Genomic DNA, 13,613 nt, shown 5'->3' on the forward strand with positions numbered 1-13,613 from the left:
TAAAATGTAAGTAAACTGAAGAAAATACAAAATGAATGACCTCTCATCCCTACGAATTGTTAGAATATTGTGAAAAGCAAACTACAGATTCAATGCAAATCCATCAAAATTCCAATCACAATTCTTCATAGGAATAAAAAACCAAGAAACAAATCCAATCTTACCATCCATAGGGAAGCAATGAACATCCAGGCTAGCCAACACTGTCCTGAACAGTACAGTCCCACTGGAGAGTCTGCATCCCTGTTTTAAAGCTACACTGCCGCAGTAGTAAAAACATGGCACAGTCACAATCCAGACATACCCACAGATCAAAGAACCCAGATATAAGAACACACACCTGTAGTAATAAAACACACACACACTGAAGAGGAGACGCAAATGATGCAGGGGAAACTGAGTAGCTACATGTAGACAGAGGAAGCTTGATCCTAATGTTTCAGCCTGCAAGAAGATGAGCACACCAGGTTACTCTAATGGCCGTCTACCCTGCATGCATATTTGACTGTATTAAAAGGGTAGAAGGCTTATCAGTTGTGAGCTATTGCAAAGGACTCGAGTTCAGTTCTCAGCACCTACACCAGGAGACTCCTAACACCGTAACTCCAGTTCTAGAAACACCTGAGGCCTCTGACCTCCAAGGAACCCACATACATGTCACCCCACCCACACACCGATGCACACATATACACAGAACCAAAAGTAATAAAAATAAGGAAGAAGAGAAAAGGAGACATGAGCAGGAAGACATGAGGTTGGGAGCGGATGTGATAGAGCAGAGAGTCTGAAAAGAGCTGGAAGAGAAGTGGATATGATCAAAATATACTGTATTCATGTAAGAAATTCTCAGATATACTTAGAGCATTTGTGTGTTTAAAGGAGTGCTGATTTTACCTTTTCCATTTAAACTGAATGAGATCATTCTAAAGTACAAATTAAACATAACTAAAGCGAAAACCTTTGAGCTACTTTGATTATGATTTTTCCCCTTCATTTCATCATTAAATCATTACAAACTTACAAACTGCACATATTTTTTATCTAAAACTTTCAGAATTGTTTGCTATTATCTCTCTTTATTTTTAAAAAACTGGTCTGTTAAACTTGAATGTTATTTGTTAATGTCCTTTATCTAAAAATCAACTTATCTAAAAATCCTTAAAGGAGGAAAGAGCACACATGAGAACTCAGAGTTAAATGCAGCACCATCTAAAACTGTATTTTCTGTGTCCTCATCAAAGCTGGCACAGAAATTCCTGAATAATGTATGTATTTTACCAGGGTCTCACAAAACTAGCATCAACCTTTAAACAGATTAGACTATTCCCTGCAACAAACCCAAATACAAAACTCCTTTAGATATCTCTGAGATGAGAGAATTCATATAAGGAAAGTAAACATGACTTAACCCTCGTCCCACCACTACCCAAGTGAGCTCATGAAAGGATGCTAGGTCGTACCCTAGCAGCATTTCAATTACCCCAGATCATCCTGTGCGGGAAACACAGTTTTCCAGAGAACTATCTAATAGACAAAACTCTAAAATCTAGTCCGCCTGTGGCCTAGTCAACAGAAAGTGGACTGTTCAGAGAATGGGGCAGGCTGGTCTAGGAATAGGTACTTTAAAGGGAGCTCAGGAGACACATGGGAAAGAGGTAGCTCAGGCTTACAGAGAATCACTTCTCGTGCTAAGCTAGGTAGGACAGGTGTTACGAATGAAGAAAGCCTCCATCTGCATAGTGAAGACATAAACTCCAAGCAGAGGGCAGAGGTTAGGGCTCACAGAGACAATGCTGGCAAGAGTAGAAAGCAACCCGCCAGCAGCATCACCAGATGGAAAGTCCCACCGCACTGGTACTGAATGCATGAAGCCTCAATCATGTCTAATGTATTTTATAGTGTACACTTTATGTTTCACTTAATAACTCTGAATTTCAAAATAAATCATGACCCTCAAGACAGTCTTGGTTTCCTTCAGGTTTGACCAGCCAATGAAGCTTTGCATTTACACAGCCAGAAAGGATCTAACAAGGATCCCACCCAATCATCAAACCCCTGGTCTTTCAACAATGCCGCTTTCTGTCACCAGCTTTCAATCATCAACCCTACAGAGCTAAAAACAACAAAACATACTCATGGCTCACCGTTCCAACCAGGATGGGTGATGACAACCTTGATCCGGAATGCCTGACAAGAGAGGTTGCCATAAGCCACCTGGAAAGCAAGGGAATAGGCAGCATGCATGGGTCCAGCAGCCTTAGGTGCTGGAGCCCCTAGAGCAAGGGGCGGATGATGGGACAGCACGGCAGCCTCGGAGGAAGGAGCAACCTAGAGCCACCGGCCTTTAGAGTCACCAACCAAAAGTAGCGTGTTAAGTGCAGGAAGGTGCTCTTCAGGCAACCAAAACAGAAACATAAACCAACGCAGCCACAAAACCTTTGACCTATAATCTGTCCTGTCTGCAAAGTATGCCAGGCCAAGGATGGCACAAAACTGGTGGTAGGAGTAGTCACTAGTGTCTGATTTGATTTAAGGCCTACTCTACAAGACAGAACTCATGCCCAATACTTTATGGTAACCAAAAAGACAGCCCAAAGATGTAGGATAAAACCAAACACTACAGGTACAGGTCTTAAAAAAAAAAAAGCATCACTAAAATGACACTTAATGACATTCTGAAACGATTCCTAATGATATTCTGCTATATTGTTCAGTCATCATCAGAGAAGCTTCCTCCAACAGCAAATGAAAACAGATGCAGAGACCCATGGCTAGATATTAAGCAGAGTGAGAAAGACATTGAAACACATAGTTCTAATTGGGATATCTCTATCCCCTCCACTCGGAACTCAGGGAACCACAAGGAAAAGGAGGCAGAAAGTATGTAAGAGCCAGAGGAGTTGGAGAACAAGAAGAACAAGGCCCACAGAGTAAACTAAGCAAGGCACACATGAACTCAGAGACTGGAACAGCAAGCACAGGACCTACCTACATTTGCACCAGGTCCTCTGCATATACAGTAAAGCTTTTAGGTTTATTTTGTATTTTTAATTTATTATTTATTATGGATCTCCAGAGTGTGAGAATGAGTGTGTATCTCCTTCTTGTACCTGCTCTTGGGGCTCTTTTCCTCCTCTCAGTTTGCCAAGTCCAACTTCAAAATGATGATATTGCTTTATCTAACTATATTTTAACCTGGCATGTTTGGTTGGTATTTCTCAGAAGCCTGTTCTTTTCTAACGAGAAAGAGAAAGGAGGTGGGCCTGGAAGACAGGAGAGGTAGGCAAGAGCTGGGAGGAGAAGAAGGGGAAACTATAATCAGAATATATTAGGAAAGAATCTATTTTCAATAAAAGGAAAGAACAACAACAAAAGAATGGGTTGCACATACAACACAGAACAGTTTAAAATTATGAAGCCAGACAGCAACCATCTGGGGAAACAAAAGAAGCAGACCCCAACTTAGAATCCAGCTATCACTGACAAAACAAGAAACGTTTTGTAGGCAGAGCCAGAATGTGACCTATAAATGAAGACAATGACGCTCTCTAAAAGAGCTGCTAGCCCAGATGTGAGCACAAATGGGAACTACAAATGGGAACAAGCAGAGCCTTAATTGAGTCCTTTCTCCATCTTTCTCTACTTCATTTCCCAGTGTCCTCAAAGTTGGAGAATGTGATTCTTAAAGTAAATCGTGAGTTCCTCTAAGGTAAGGAAACAAGACTGAGAGAGCTGTGAACACAGAGACAGAGGAAAGGGCAGCACAGACTGATGCTGTTCACACTTTACCATATGCATGGTTAGAGCAAACCGAGGAACATTAACCCCAGCTTGAAGACAAAGCAAAAAGCCCAGTGGTGACCTCACTAGCTATCTGTCATATCTGTCACTAAGGAGCTTCCTGGGGATTACAAACATCCATCAGATATAAAGCTTAAAGCTTTCAAGGTTTGGTGGCACATTGGTCTAGGTACACTTCTGACTGAGTCTCTAAAGTAGCACTTCATCTATGCAAATGCACATAAGAGACTGTGAAAACAGCCAATTACTCAAGCAATAAGCTAAAAAAAAAAGAAACTTATTTTAAAAGTTGGATCTCTTGGGAAGAAGACAGCCAATTACTCAAGCAATAAGCTAAAAAAAAAAGGAAACTTATTTTAAAAGTTGGGTCTCTTGGGACTAGCTACTAGGTTTGAGGCTCAGTGGTAGAATGTTTGCTATCAAAGTAAAATGACACTAGTAACTGAAATATCACAATATTTATCTTAGGCAAGTTCCACTGAGCAAAATCTAGAAGTTATCCTTTGTTTGTGATTGATGAGGTACAAGACCGCAACATTTAAAAAGGGTACATAGAGGTATTTAATAATGTTGTGTACAATGATGTGATATTAGACAAAGATTTAAAACTGACTTCATTTGTAAATTGGATGTCTTAAAGATGCATGTATAGGGAATTGTCCAAGCTCAATAAGAAGTCTAATTAAAAAATCAGCAAACTTTTAAATAGACTCTACAGCTCTTCACAGCCATATACTAAGAAAATGATATTTCATCCTATATAAATCATAACTCAATGAACTCCACTGAAGGAAAAGAAAGAAGAGGAAGTACTCTGTAAACAAGTACTGTGTAAAAAGTAAGGTTTTCGTGACCCTATGCTCACCAGCTACCTGGTGTACACACCTTCATGTTTCTGTGAATGTGTTTTAAATGAAATTGTCTCAAAAAGAACAGTTCTTATTTGTCACCTTTAAAAAAATAGTATCTGAGCACTCTTTTATATTAGTTTCTTATTTCAAACATCTAAATATAAAACCAATTACCCTTTGTAGGTCTTATCAAAGATCTAGGTGTCCTAACAGTCTATTTATGAAGCAAGGACATCTTTAAATGTGTCACCAGTTAAAAAAAATCCTTCATCTAACGGCACTAACAGTCCTTTTGGTCACTAAAGCAAAATTCATTTATCTGGAAAAGGTACACAGGAAGGAAAGAAAAACTAGGAACCATGATTTCTCTTGAGTTTACTTCCCTAAGAAGTTTAATTTTAGACAGCTTATATCCTTAAACATTAACCCTTTCATGAAAGCTAAGTATACAAGAAAAACAAGCATTTTTTTCCAAGTAGAAAAACACTGAGGCAGGAGTGTGACTTCCAGGAATCCATGGAATAAGTTATTTGCTCAAACAAGAGAGTTGAAAAGAAAAAAAAAATGTTTAGCTAAAAAAAATAAAGCCCATGAAGCATCATGGAAAATATTATCCCCAAAGTAACTCCTCAGAAAAATCTCTGAGACAGTCTTACTATTCATGATTCTCACTCTACTCTTAAACACACTAATAGTACATGAAGCACTCAGAAGCTATACTTACACATCCACACAGCAATTGGAAGAAAAAGGGACAGGAAAGGAGGGAAGACTGAACCAGCAACAAATCCCACTAAGAACCTCACTTGTAGCTGGGTGGTGGTGGCGCACGCCTTTAATTCCAGCACTCGGGAGGCAGAGGCAGGCGGATCTCTGTGAGTTCCTGGCCAGCCTGGTCTACAAGAGCTAGCTAGTTCCAGAACACGCTTCAAAGCTACAGAGAAACCTTAAAAAACCAAAACCAAACAAACAAAAAACGAAAACAAAACCTCACTTTACCACGATACCCATCTCTGCTCCCTGCATTTTCATAATAAAAAGGAATACTCTGCCAACAGAAATAGTTTGTAGTGTTTTCTCCTCTATCTTTTTAAAAATGGCAGTGCACTTCACATTTTCTAAATGGCAATTATACTCTCTTTACATGAGGATTGTGGGGTTTGTGTGTGTGCGTGTGTTTGTTGTTTTCTACTTAAAACAACTTGTCCATTTGGGGGAAATGCGCTTATTATTTCAAGAAACTATTACTTACCTGCACAGTACAATAAAGGGACAGGCTTTTACCTCTTTGAGCTAGGGGTACTTTCGGAACACATATGATGGTAAAAGTGTACAAGTTTGTTTTGGTTCTGACAAAGTGTCTCTTATGTGTAGCTCAAGATTGCCTCAGATTTATAATCCCCCTGCTTGTTGAGATTACAAGCACAGCACAAACAGTTAAATCTGAGGGTTCTTTAGAACAACTCCACACGTTATAAATTGCAGTCTAGATCTCAGCCATTTAGCCCAAGGCACTTGTATTATGCAGCTACCCTCATACCTTATATGGCAATGAGCAGACTGTTTTAGAAAATCTGTGTCTAGAGACTAGAGATGGCTCAGAGGTTAAAAGCACTGAGTGTCCTTCCAGCTGCCTTGTATTCAATTTCTAGAACCCACATGGCAGCTTATAATCACCTATAATGCTAGTTCCAGGCGTTGCAACACCTCCTGTGCTCCACAGCCACCAAACACACACATAGTGCAGACATATGTGCAGTCTAAACACCCAAATATTAGAGTTAAAAAAATTTATTTTTGTAAAAGTCTGTCTATACAGTTCCCAAATTGTATCACACCCCTTTGTACTTTAAGAAAATAATGATTTTAGTATATTTTTATTCCAGTATTATTTTCAAAGCCAGAATATAAAACCAGAAATTTCTTCTTTTGTATGTCTTACATGTTTATCAGATGAATTCTACTTACAAGATATATATTCACATAAATATGTGTGTATGTAGATGTGTGTCCTTATAAACTCAATAATGGCATTACTGGTATGTGCTAGAATTAAAAGGAACTATGTCTTTAAAAGCATATAGTCTGAGAAGGAATCTAAAAGAGTTATGGTATAGACAGAATTCTAAACCAGACAGGGACATGTAAAATATGTACACTCACTCAGTTACTCACTCATTCACATATTCATATATTACCTGCATAATTTCTGGCTCCATGAAAGCCATGAATGTAGATGTGGAGAATACAGTGAGGTAAATAAAATATTTCAAAGAGTCTTAATCAGAATCTCATTAAAATCATCACAATCTGCTGTGGAAATTTGAAGAAAAGGAAAGGAAAACTTTCTCTGCAACCATACAAATGCTGATACCACATCAGCTGCCCAGAGGGCAGGCATTAAGTGTTGGATCTCTGGAGCTACTAGGTAATTTACTGGGGCAGGCATTATTTTATCTTCCTCTTGAAGTTCTGAAGTTACAGTATTAATTTACCCCACTGTGCCACCTGGGAGTCTCAGACTGAAAATCAACCAGCATTTTCTAGGTATGACTATTTGTATAGCTATTTCTAAAACTATATAGAATTTTATCTTTTATTATAAAAATAATTGGCTTGAAAACAGGGCCTATACTCTAAAAACAAGTCACTCCTGTGCGCACTGATTTTAAATGTCAGCCATGCTGCTACCTGCAGGCACACAATGGGGTGGAGGGTGCAGATTATTAAAGAAGTGGCAAACGATCAGCCTTGCCATCTAAACAATAGGAACACAAAACAACATTTGGCAGACCACTAAAAGAAAAGACACATTTTCCATCACAAAAGCATATGGATGTTCCAAATATACGTTGACTATGAGATAGGAGTGTATGGACATTTAAATGACTTAACTCTGTTCACCTGTATAAACTCAGTCGTCCTTGTTTCCTAATTCGCTTTTGAAAGAGTATGAACTTCCCGACTGTGTGTGTGTAAAGGGCCTGACGGAAGAGGCAAACATTACATGTTAACCTAGGAAATAATTCATGGAAGTATTATGGGACCCTGATATCTGTTCTTGATACATACATCCGTTTCAAAGTGTTCTACGTTCTCTTAGAGAAAGGACAGTAAGAAAAGGCCACATTTACATCTTGCCAGACTCCACTGAAACCACCCCATGACATCAGATGTAACTGTACATAAATAAAGCCACCAAGGTTTAAAATCCAAAGAAAAGTGGAAAACACAGAGACAGATATCTTTTTAATGACATTAAAAAACCTGAGCCAAAATATTAAGCAAAGTGCGACTAAGACCCTTGGAGTTTTAGGACGGCACAGTGTCAGGGCACACTCTGCTCCACCGTGGGCACCGTCGGGTTCTCTTTAATTAGGGGGAAGATATTGTTGGGTGGTAACTGGGCCATAATTAAGCATTATATGAGAGAAAGACACAAGTTATTAGACTTGAATACCTCACAGATCAAAATCTCCCCACTGTGGGGGTGCTCCTAATAAACCTACCTGTCCTTTGATGATCTTAGAACCAGAGAAACCAGGTCTTGCCAAGGAAAGCGACTCCAACAGCTTCCGACCCTTCAAAGTGAACTAGTATCAAATTCTAATCTAACAAGGGCACCTGAAGGGAGCCCCACTATATTTTCTTATCAGTTTATCAGAGTATGTAAACAGGAATGCCAAGCATGTTCTCCAAAAATGAAAACCAATTTGAATGTACCCAGACTCTTGGTGTTTGGGAATGGGAAACAGTTTTAGATGGCAAGTGTGAACTCAGACACTAGCAGGACTTAGGCTTGTCTTGGTAAGAAATCAGAAGACCTCAGGCTTACAAAACATCACAAACATAAAGTGCTTGCCAGGTCACTGACACAAGATGGACGGTTGGGGAAGGGGGAAGGCACAGCACCAGGGGGCTGAAGCTTTGTGTGTCAGGCTTTGTTTGAACTCCAAGCCTCACTCTCGGCCACACCCACAAACAATGAGAGTACTACCAAGGCTTTCTCCTCAGCCAGAAAACCAGCCAACACACATGTACACAAAACCCATATCTAAAAGCAGGAGACAGCCTGGAAGAGACAAACTCTACAACATGTCTCCTGGTAGAGAACCAGTTTGCCTTCCCCATCGTTCTGCTTCTTAGCCTCGGTGAACTAAAAAAATAAAAATAAATTAAAAAAAAAACAAAACGTAATAACCAAAGTCAAGCCAGTAACCTAAATGATGGAAAAATGCTAACCCTAAAAGCTTAGCCTGAGGACATTATTATCCTTTAGAAACAAAGGACTAGATCCAAACCAGTTACAATTAGAACTATGGGCCACCGAGCTCCCTTTAACTGCAGGGCAGAGGCAGCCAAGCAGTCACTAAGAGGCTTAGGATTTCTAGGTTGGCCTGAGCAAGACCATTTGCGTCACATTAAGTTAGCAAGGAAACCTAAAGTCCGAAAGAAAGCAAATTCCTTAGTTTTCATTTCCACACTCCCCAGGGTTGGCCACAGGTCCCAGAAGAAACCAATGGGATCCACAACAAAGGCCCAGCGAACTTCTGCCTTTACCATAGCACACTTAAACATTCTGGGATTTGACATGCTTAAGTCTGGAACTTCCTAAGACTGGAGAGCCAAGGACTGAAGTTAAGATGAGCCAGTAACCAAAACAATTTTTTAAAAATGTTAGGCCCGAGGGCATGTGATGAAGGCTTTCTGCAGTGCTCGGCCTGGCCAGGACTAGGCAATCTTATTTTCCTGGACTTCAATGTGGGAGTCATGAAAAATAAGGGTCACGAGACTCCCCACCCTTTCCATTCTGGTCTTTATTAAAAAAGAAGGGAGAGGGTGATGCTTATGGGGACTTGGGGTCCATCCATTTAAGGCAATGCCAAGCTTACAACCCTTTGGAAGGTGAGAAAGAGCCAGCCAGACACTGTGGTAGAAGGGAGAAGGGAGGAGAATAAAAAAGGGAGAGAAGGAAGGAGGGAGGAAGTAGAGGACAGAAAGGAGGGAGAAGAGAGAAGCAGAAAGAGCAGAAGGTGAGGGTCATGTTTCAAAACAAAGGCTCCATTCCGAACGCCCCCTGGCCCTGGCCAGGCTGGCTGGGCTGTGGTTTCTACCACACTAAGCGTCCATTGGACAGAACCGGGCCGCGGTCCCGGCCGTGGAACCTCCCGCAGCCTCTGGCGGCCCAGGCAGGGTCTCCGCACGCGTGGCCGGCCCCGCGCCCCACGCAGCCCCGCTCCCCGGGACCCGCGATCGAAGCCCGGCCTACCTTCCTTCACGCCCGGCAGCTTGGACTGATCCACACTCACGTCGGCCATGGCGCCTGCTCGGCTTCGGGCGGGCGCACGGAGGAGACCTAGGCGCACGCACGCCCACCCCGCGGGCCGGCCGCAGCCACCCGCGCACCCGGGCCCGCTCGACGCCCAAATTCCCCCCGGGCCGGAAATGCACCGGAGTCCAGTACGGAGGGAGAGAGGAGACAGAAAGGCGGCGGCGGCAGCGGTGGCGGCGGCGGGGGGCGGGAGCTGTAGGGCTGCACCGCACGCATGGGCGTGCGAGCCAGACAGCCTCCTCCTCCTCGCTTTTGTGGCTGCCGCGCCCAGACCTGGCCACAGATCTGTGTCCTGGAGGAAGGGACCGACGGCTGCACCTGCCAGCCCGACCTGATAGGACCTGTCTAAGAACCTTTCTGAGATTGAGACTTCTGTAAAATGATTACTGAGTGCCAAGCAGGCTCTCCTGTATCCAGGGTTGGAGCATATATATGTATTTATGGACCTTTAACAGGGGGGAACAACACATTGAATTAAAGCACACCGAATTAATAAAATTCTGGGCCCTTCTGGAAAAAGAGTGTTCACAAGCAGCCGGGAGAAGTCAGTCATAGTCGTTCAGTAATAACCAATGCATGTCTACCAAATCTAATGTGCGGTATCGGGGTGGAGAGATTATGACAGAGACTTGTATCTGGCTTCCCACCTTGCCAACATGCCACACATTGGTCTGCAATCCTGACATTTGTGCTTCCCTGGAACAGGCGAGCTTTCCTGTGGATATCTTTTCCCATGGGCACAGCGTGGGACTTTCCTGTAGGAACTGACTCTTCTTCCTAAGGGGACATTCCTGTCCTAAACTCCTGTCATCCCTGCTCTTATCTTTCAGTCCTTTAGTCCACGAGCCATGCATGTTTATTAAAGAATGGGTGTGAGACCAAATCGGGTGGAGCAGACTGCTTCCCTGGGTTTGCTACACAAAGGGCAGGGTGGCAAATTAGTATTCTGTTTCCTGAGTGGGACTCTCACTAGCAGACAAATGAAACTAAACTAAAGGTAAGCAGAGATAAAAGAAAGCAAAGAAAAGGACACTTTCTCATGGAAATACAGAGCAAAACAATTCCTCCTCAGAGCTTCCAGGTTTGCTAGCGGGATTGCTGGACTCTAATCTTGTCCCAGCCTCTGTCTTCTCAAAGTTCACTAGGTCGCTTCAGCGACTGGCCTGAGCTGGTGTTCTATCTCAGCTCAGAATCCTGGTGTGAGAGGTCAGGAGGAAGTGGTGTGGTTTTAACTTGACATTAAAATTGCCTAGCATATATTAAGGTGAAAATTAGAGCAAAAATTAGATCAGAGGTTGACCAAGCTGCTGCCCACAAGTCAAATTCAGCCCGCTGAATATGAGTGACTATTTTATATTTGTTTAAATACTACATCTCAAATGACTAAAAATATCGAATCATTTTTCAATTTTGCCTTTTAAGCCCAAGTTCTAAAGTACTACCAAAGCCTTTTCAAGAAAAATCTGCACATCCCTGTAACAGAACACTTTTTAAAACTCAGTGTAAAGAAGGAAATTATAGCGAAGTAGGCTTGGGGATATTTTTAATTGTCCTGCCATATATGGTTCTGTTTTGAATCTTCAATGGTTCCAGAGAACATTTATAACGACAGCATTTCTTCTTTTCTTTTCTTCTCCCTGAATTATTTCCACTTTTTTTTTTTTCCAAGCTCTATCCTGGGAGACGGACATCCATAGATGCATCACTTGGGGCTCCTCGTTTGTGCTCTCTGTTGAGTTTGGCCTGAAGTAATAAAATCCGAAGGAAGCGAGGAACCACAGAGTCTGTCTTGCAGTCTTCTTCCCATGTGCTAAACTTAACTATGATGGGCCAGAAGACAAACTTGAAAAGGCCCCTTCTTTCCTCCCTCCGGTTTCCAGGGACCAGAAACAAACATCTGTGCTCTTTGAGCCATCTCACAATTTGCCAGTTAGAACCAGAAAGGCTGCTCTAGCTTTTAAGAGTACCAGCTGCTCTTGCAGAGAATCTAGGTTATGTTCCGAGAACCCACGAGGTGGCTCACAATTGTCTGTAACTCCAGTTCCAGGGGCTCCAATGCCCCCTTCTAGCTTCAAGAGACTCTTAGCACACATGTGGTGCACATACATACACACATGCAGGTAAACACTAACACATACAATACAAATTAATCTTTAAATATTCACCAGTTCAGGTCCCTGCTTTTGAAAATTGCTAGTATTTTAAATGATGTTTTTGGAGACTTTAAGAATAAAGGCTTTTCATTTATTCTGATATAGACAAGCTCTGGCTTAAGCAGTTACAAGTAAATCTACAGCCTGATAGATCTGAATTATGACGGTTATAAGTAAATCTACTTAGTTCCATATTACTAAAACTTTGTGGCTGTTGTAGTTATTTGCCTTGTGAGTTCTAGAAAGCTCTGGCCATTCATAAGGACTTCCCGCTGTTGAGCCTTTGGCTAAGATGAGGCCAAGAGAAATTAACAATGCAACAGCATCTGGTCTTTCAGTTTGGCCCGGAGATGTAGGTAATTGTAGGAATATGTACTCTTAATAATGTAATTTGGAGAGGATAGATGACAAGTCAGTTCCATTGGCTGGACATCAGAGATAGGCCCAGACTCCAAGAAGAGAATGTGAGACCCTCAGCATTGAGGAAATGGGTAAGAAAAAGACTAAACTGTTGATGTTTTTAATAGTGCATTAGAAAAGTAAAGGTCATGGCTGCCCCCTTTTAAAGTTAAAGTGTGTCATAAAAGAGGGACATAAGGGGTGATCTGAACCCAGTTGAGCAGGTTTTGAGTAGGTCAAAGTCTAGATTAATATTTAAAGTATTTATGCCTACCGGGTGGTGGTGGCACACGCCTTTAATCTCAGCACACGGGAGGCAAAGACAGGCAGATCTCTGTGAGTTTGAGGCCAGCCTGGTCTACAGAGTGAGTTCAAGGACAGGCTCCAAAGCTAAAGAGAAACCCTGTCTTTAAAAAATCGAATATATATATATATATATATATATATATATATATATATATATGGAGTTTCAGAAGAAGTAAGCTCAATTAGTCATTGAAAGATACAGAGACCAAAAATAAAGAGCAAAATAAGGAATCCCATTGGGTTGGTAAAAGAGGGTGCACCATGGGTATGTCCTTCTAAATAATGATTAGAAAAGCTAGCAGCAAAAATAAAGACAAATCAGCAGGCTTGGCATTGAGAAAAGGTTTTACCAACTAGGGAAAAAGGCAGAGAGGCACAAGAGAGCCCATTGCGCAATGGGAAAATAGAAAGGGGGATTGTTTCTTTAGATTTGGGGTTTTGTTTCATTTTGTGTTGATTTGTTTTGTCTTTGGAAGCCCCCACTGAGCAGGAGAGACTCAAGATAGGAGACAGATTTGGATTTATCCAAGTAGTGTGAACCAGTTGCCTGGTGTGAAACAGTTGCCTGGTAAGATAGGAGGTGATGAAGGATAAGACAGTCCTCTGTGGTCTGAGATTCACTAAAGGATTTAAGGGATGGCCAGTAGGTTGAGCCTGAGGATGAGAATGACAGGTTTTATGAGAGTCTGACAGCTTCTTTTTTTATAGCTTCAAGCTGGCATAGGTCTCTGATGGTCACACTTCCTCCCAATACCCTGCAGTGTTTGGGTT

The 13,613-nt window shown here is 41.8% G+C and overlaps 1 protein-coding gene across 2 annotated transcripts in view; it reads right to left on the bottom strand.

Moving 5' to 3' along the window:
- The window catches only part of Ccdc50 (coiled-coil domain containing 50), a 64,110-nt gene extending 53,788 nt beyond the window's left edge, over positions 1 to 10,322 (bottom strand). Inside the window, exon 1 of one of the 2 annotated variants that reach the window (XM_075967637.1) lies at positions 9,922 to 10,107. In XM_075967637.1, coding sequence (XP_075823752.1) covers positions 9,922 to 9,970 — 49 coding nt within the window. In that variant the 5' untranslated portion in view covers positions 9,971 to 10,107. Of the gene's footprint in view, positions 1 to 9,921 lie in introns of both variants that reach the window. The other variant, XM_075967629.1, reaches the window with a different exon arrangement.
- Between the last annotated feature and the right edge of the window lie 3,291 nt (positions 10,323 to 13,613).

The sequence above is a fragment of the Microtus pennsylvanicus genome, chromosome 1 (assembly GCF_037038515.1).
Source record: "Microtus pennsylvanicus isolate mMicPen1 chromosome 1, mMicPen1.hap1, whole genome shotgun sequence".
Taxonomy (NCBI): Eukaryota; Metazoa; Chordata; class Mammalia; order Rodentia; family Cricetidae; genus Microtus; species Microtus pennsylvanicus.